This window comes from Rutidosis leptorrhynchoides, chromosome 9 (assembly GCF_046630445.1).
Source record: "Rutidosis leptorrhynchoides isolate AG116_Rl617_1_P2 chromosome 9, CSIRO_AGI_Rlap_v1, whole genome shotgun sequence".
NCBI lineage: Eukaryota > Viridiplantae > Streptophyta > Magnoliopsida > Asterales > Asteraceae > Rutidosis > Rutidosis leptorrhynchoides.
Window position 1 is genome coordinate 253,370,957 of NC_092341.1, and position 7,129 is coordinate 253,378,085.

Genomic DNA, 7,129 nt, shown 5'->3' on the forward strand with positions numbered 1-7,129 from the left:
TCATCTTCATCACTTATCAACAAGCTTGGAGTAGGTATAAACTCTTTTCTTGCTTGTAGTTTGTAAGTATGTTTCACAACTTGATCCTTATTGGGATTTAACTTTAATTGGTTAAAGTATAACAAGTTCTAAAATGGTAATACTTACATGCTTCCGCTTACTTGTTAATAAAATGTTTTAAGTATAATGAAACTTGTTAAATCCCAACATGTTTGAGTTACATGAAATAATGAAAGACTTAGGATATCTTGGTTTCCAAAATATGACCTACCATGTTCTAAAACCAGGGTTTTACAATTGAAAATAGCTTAGAACCACTGATCTGTGACAATGATTTTAGAAAATTGATAAACTACTTAGGTGATCATAAAATAATAAGTATCTACACTAAGTATGTTGCTCAAGAATGTCAGCCTGTCAATGTCAATGTTGAAGTGTTAGTTGATGATGTCATTGTTGGGACTGAAAATGATAATGTTGAAGAGTTAGTTGATCAAAATCATGATGAAGAGTTAGTTGATCAAAATCATGATGCTAGTGTTAGAGTTGATCACAATGTTTAGTTAGAGGAAGAAGTATTTGAAGAGTTAGTTCATAATGATGATCAAGACAATAGGGATGATAATGATGAAGACAATAGAGATGACTCTGAAGATGAAGAATACATTGTAGATGAGGAAAACATGATTGAAGATGTACAAGTTGACATGACTAAATACAATTACTATGTTGACAGAGATGTTGAGTATATGGGTGATGCTAATAACTCTGGTGCTGAAGTTGCTACTGATACTAATCTTTAATGTCTAGAGGTACTTGACAATGAGAAATTTGAAAGTGATGGATCTGAAGATGATATTGAAGGGGTTAGGAATAGAAAAATTAGGGAGTTAAGAAGACAAGCAGAATCAAATCCTCAAATTGGAAAGACTGTGTTTTATGTTAGTCAAGAATTTGATACTGCACAAGAAGTGAAAGATGCATGGAAGACTCATACAGTTGAAACAAGAAGAGAACTTTATCACATAAAAAATGATAAAGATAGAATTAGGGTTGGTTGTAAAGGTGTTTTTGCCAAGGTGTTGACACAAAATATGACTAGTCAAGGTTCAAATGAGGTGGGGTCAAGTAGTAACTTTGAGGTGGGGTCAAGTAGTAATTTTGAGGTGGGGTCTACTAGCACCCATGTGGGGGTAGTTGGGAAAACAAAAGATTCCAGAGTTATTAAAGGTGGTAAAAAGATGAAAACAAAAACAAATGGGGGACCAGAAAAAGGCAAGAAGAAAAAAGACAAATGTGAATGGGTTCTTCTTGTTTTCAAGGTACAACCAAGTGAAACATGGCAAGTCAAAACTTACAACCCTATTCATGAATGTCTTCAAACCAGAGATATCAAGCATTGTACATCTCATTTCCTGTCAAAGAAATTGCTTGAGGAACTGCCATCAAATCCAAAGATTCCAACAAAAGCAGTTAGGGCAAACTATGAGGCAATTCTTGGAATAAATATCACCCACATGAAAGCATACAGAGCTTTAAGAGAGGCAACTGGTATTATCCAAGGGGATTATAAGGAGCAGTATTCACATATAAGAAACTATGCTTTAGAACTCAAAAGATCTAATCCAGATACAACAGTTAGAATCCAACATGAGTCTGCACAACCCAATGATCCCATAAGGATTTTTAAGAGAATTTATATTTGTTTAGGACCACTAAAGAAAGGTTTTACAGTGTTGGGTATAGATTTGATAGGTCTAGATGGATGTTTTATGAAACAACCTGCACAAGGTCATATTCTAACTGTTGTTGGGGTGGATTCCAACAATGGCATATATCCAGTTGCATATGCCATTGTTGAACAGGAATGTTACTCATCATGGAAGTGGTTCTTGGAGTGGTTAGGGCAAGATCTTAATCTTGAATCAAATTCAAACTACACCTTCATTTCTGATAGACAAAAGGTATGGGTTCTACTACTTATTTGTAACCAATATATAGTTTTATAAATGTATGTACTTATACTATTTGTTACTAATTTAGGGTCTATTGAATGTTGTTGAAGAATTGTTTTCTTGTGCTGAGCACAGATTCTGTTTGAGACATATTCATCAGAATATGAAAAAAAAGGAATGGTTTAGCTTACAAAAATCATTTGTGGAGGTGTGCAACTCCAACTATTGTACCCGAATTTGAGCTAGCAATGAATCAGCTAAAGGAATTCAATAAAGATTGCCACAAATGGTTGACTAATATTCCTCCTCATCAATGGGCAAGGAGTCACTTTTCAGGTACATTAACTTAGTTACTCATTAGTTTTACAATAATTCATTAGTTACTCATTTAAGTATTTACAATAATGTATTAGTTACTCATTAATTGTAACTGTTCAACAGGAAGAGCCGTTTCAGATGTCCTGCTAAGCAACATGTGTGAGGTCTTCAATAGATGGCTTATAGATGCAAGAGATAAGCCAATTGTGACTGCTTTGGAATACATAAGAGAATATTTAATGAAGAGGATTGTCAATGTTTTGAAGCACCAATCTAAATGTGATGGACCAATAACACCTGCTGCAACAAAAACCTTTGAAAAGATCAAGGAAGAAGAATCTCAGTGTTCTATTTTATGGAATGGTGGACAACAATATCAAGTAAGTGGGCTCCATGGAAGACAATGTGTTGTGGATATGGGAAGGAGAGAATGTGCATGTAGGAAATGGGAGTTAACTGGAATGCCATGTAAACATGCAATGGCATGTTTAAACAACATGGCATTCAATAATCAGCAAGTAGGAGTGCCTGAAGAATGGGTTCATCAAGTACACTGGTTAATGAGATGGAAGGAGACTTACAAGTTTCACATTGTACCATTGAATGGTAAATCAATGTGGCCTAAATCAAATGATCCAACAAAGATATTACCACCCTTGAAGATAGCTACTGCAGGTAGGCCTAAAAAGAACAGGAGGAAGTCTGCTGAGAAAATTTCAGAGATGAATGAAAAGGAAAATTTTTCAAGAAAAGGTAAGTCAAAACAATGTGGGAAGTGTGGCACATATGGACACAATAAAAGGGGTTGCACAAATGAAGCATCAACATGTGTTGGAACAAAAACAAGTTCAAAGAGAAGAAGGGAGGAAAAGGGCTCAATCCCAGACTAATGATGCAGCAGGTAATTAATGAATCAAATGCCAAGAGTTATTGTCTTTTGTTAATGTCTTTTGAATGGTAGTGAATGTATTTTAGTTTATGTCTTTTGAATGATAACTTGGTAGTTCTGATGTAATGTTAATGTCTTTTGGTACAATGGGTGATGTAGTGTAAATTTGGTCTAAGTCTTTTGGTACAATGGCTGATGTAGTGTAAATTTGGTCTAAGTCTTTTGGTACAATGGCTGATGTAATGGCTGATGTAATGTAAATTTGGTTCTATGTCTTTTGGTACAATGGTTTGTAATGAAACAATGGTTGTAATGAAACAATGGTTGTAATGAATGTCTTTTGGTACTATGTAATGAAGAATGAATCTATTTTGGTACTTATTCTGGTAAATACAACATCTAAGTTAATGCTTTTGGTACTTATTTTGGTACTTATTCTGGTAATGAATGTCTTTGTGTAAGTTAATGCTTGTAACATGTAACTTGTAAGCCAAAACTGATTGTAAACCATAATATCTCTTCATTGTTAGGAACAAAGAGTACACATCTTACATTGATCAACCATTACATTGAAACAAAATACAACATCTAAGACAATTACCAAAAGATAACATCTAATACAATTACCAAAAGACAACATAAGACAACTACTACTATCCATTACATTGATCACCCCTAATTACCAAACTTAGACAAAGCAAACCAAACACAGACAGCAAAAAGCAACCATTTGTAGATCTTAGCTTCAGTTTTCGCTGCATTCATCCCTTCTTCAGCCCTATTTATGGCCTTCAACAAACCAGGTATAATGGTAACTGATCTAGCACACATTGGAGGATCGTACCAATCAATAAACCTGCAACTGGAATTCTGCGAACAAAAGCAATAAAAAATAAACAACTTTCACAATTAATCATTTAAACCAATTATTAAAGACTTAGGGTTACAATACCGTTAGTGGACATCCATAAAAACGACGACCAGGGTTCCTCCGAGTCCAGGATGTCCGAATTATTGCTTCACGACCACAACCACATTGTACCATGGCGAATTAGGGTTTGAATCGTTTGATTGATTTTTAATTGATTTAGGGAAAATGACGGCAGTGATATGAACGATTGGGTTGGGGAAAAAGGATATATAAAGGGGTTTACACCAGTTGAGATGGTCAAAGACAAATATAACCTCACGTGTTTATCACGTGTGGTCACTTGACGTTAGATCTAAACGTCCGTTTGAGCTAAGGACTATCCGTTTTAAAATGTAAATCAAAAGGATTAAAAAGGTCAAAAATGAAATACAAGGATTACAGATGTAATATGGTGTAAAACACAGGGACTATCCATGTAATTTTTTCCAGGTTTAATATAGGACTGGTTAGGGCAAGTTTTGTCCTTTGAGGGACTGTTTGAGGATTTTTCTAAAACTAGGGGGTTTCTATATAAAGGGAAATAGGGTGGGGGTCATTTTGCAAGGACTGATCTGATGAGGGGTCATTTTGCAAAACCTGGAACGAATTTGGGGTTAAAAACCCTAGATCGTTCGATTGCAACCCTAAATCATTCGGTTGATTCATCTTTTTGGGTATAAACCCTAACCCTAATTTACCTCCACCTGTAGACAATGAAGGTTATCCTGCTGTCATTGACCGAAGCTTCCTTGTGCAGTGGTGGTGCCAGAGTTATTGGTCTCAAGATTGCATTTGGTAGCCGCCACTGTTGTTGCCATCGAAGCTTTTCCTTTTTTGTGGCCATCATTCCACCATTCTGGATACCCAACAATCCTAAAGCATTGATCTTTGGTGTGTTGTTTCATTCCATACTCTTCACATTTGAGATTATCTCTGTCTTTGGATGATGGGTAATTCGAATGACGTTGGCTTCTTGACACCAGACCTTGGCCATTGAATTCTTTGGATTTTGATGCAGGAGCAACCAGATATTGTCTCGGTTTTGTTACTAAATATGCTTTGGTGAGCATTTTCTTTCCTAATTGCAGTGTAGGCACCTTCAACGGTTGGTAAGGGTTCGAGTCTGAGCAATTCTCGTTTGATATTGTCATGCTTATTATCAAGAGCATTTAAAAATTGAAAAAGCTTTTGTCTGATCTGATGTTGTTGTATTTGATGATGTCGTTTGGGTGTTCCATTGGATTTGGATCTCTCGTTTCAATTTCTCCCCAAATCCCCTACAACTTCAACCATAAGTCTTCAATTGACTTACCTTCTTGTTTGATGTTGTTGGCTCTGACATGTAGGTCAGATGTTTGCAGTTTATCTTTGCCAGAGCTGTAAGTGGTGATGAGGGCATTCCAAAGTGATTTTGTAGTGGGAAATTGGGTGAGATTGCTTGCAATCTGAGGTTCAATATTCTGGATCACCCATGAATAAACATCCAAATCATCTTGGTTCCATTTTTGATTGTCAATTGCAGATGGATCTTCTGTGAGATGATTAAGGAGGGTCTCGGATTTGCCTCAGATGGCAACCTTAATCATCCTGGACCAAAATGAAAAATTGGAATTGTTGAGATTAACATTGATTTTCAATGAATCTGGTAATCTCTGAGATTGGTTTTCATTGTTGGATTGAAGTAAACTGGTTTTCATTGTTGGATTGAAGTAACCTAGCCAATTGGCTGGTTAGTTCAGTGATAAGTTGATTATTTGGGTTGCTGCTGTCTGCTTCAGACATGTTTGGTAAATCGATTAAACAAAAAAGATGAAAGAGATGAAAGTGTTAACAATGATCCAGGATCATTAATACTGCTCTGATGCCATGTTTTCAAATGAAAGAAAAAGCAAATGACAAAGAATTGATCGTTTTATTGATTCAATGAATTGATAAAGCTTGAATTGATACTTTTATTCATCTTACAAAGTCCCTATTTATACAGAAAACTGGCTAACAGCTATATGCCTAAAAATGGAAACAAATCTCCTAAAACTAGAAGGTATTGCTATCGTAGTTACTAGTTGATGCCTGCTGTTAATGAGGGAGATGATGACATTGTTCCGATCCCCTAATATTTTCAAACTTTTATTTCTTTTTTGATTTCTAACATAATTGTCATTTAAAAAGTAAAAGATAACATTCATGTACAATTATCTAATGCATGTAAACGACAACTCTTAAGGCTGTCTTTAGCAAAATCTTTTTCTTAATTGAAAAAAATATGGAAGATTTTCTTTTTGAACGGAAGTATTATGCTATTAGCCAACCACCCGATTATATCCATGAAGTTACATGTCATGCTCAATATTTATAACCATTAAGAGATATCACGATATTGAAATTGACACCTCTTGAACACTCGAGAAAAACACTAACTAATCAGATAAATGATGATGGTTGAAAAAATATGGAAGATAATTTTGTTTTTTGGAAGCCCCCGCTCGTCATTATTTATTTCTGAGCTTTTGAAATCTACGAAATGGGTTTTGCTACTGTGTAAAGTGAATTCTTTTGTTACGAATACTTGAAATACTTATGGATGATCATGAACTTTATGTGGAACCAAAGTACTATTTTACTGAGCTGTCACATCATCTCCACGTATATTTATGCTGTTAACTAAATTTGTATAGAATTACTTGACCCCTCTAAACAAAACGTCCTCGTTCAATGATTGTTTTTTTCTTTTAATATTGAAATTTTTTTTTTTTTTTGAAAGGCAAATTCACAACACTCATTAACACGAATATTTACAATCACGTATATGTCCTAGGTGGGACTTGAACCCTCAACCTCTTGGTTAGAGGGCAACCACGATACCGCTGGACCAAAGGCCATTTGGTTTTAATATTGAAATTTTAAATTTTATTATTCATTTAATTTTATTATTATTGATAACATCATATCCTTTAATCCTTTAAACTAGATATAATATCCAACCAGTCATCATCATAACAATTCAGCTTAATAAATTTGGTTTTAGGCTTAGCAAAACCATCAGTTTCTTTATTTATT

At 34.9% G+C, this 7,129-nt stretch overlaps 1 protein-coding gene across 1 annotated transcript; it reads left to right on the plus strand.

Moving 5' to 3' along the window:
- The first annotated feature begins 2,203 nt into the window (after positions 1 to 2,203).
- On the plus strand, positions 2,204 to 3,163 carry LOC139868695 (uncharacterized). The gene is made up of 2 exons (XM_071857033.1): positions 2,204 to 2,291; positions 2,397 to 3,163. Exons 1-2 carry the CDS (start codon positions 2,204 to 2,206, stop codon positions 3,161 to 3,163), a joined length of 855 nt encoding a protein of 284 aa, XP_071713134.1.
- Positions 3,164 to 7,129: the final 3,966 nt, after the last annotated feature.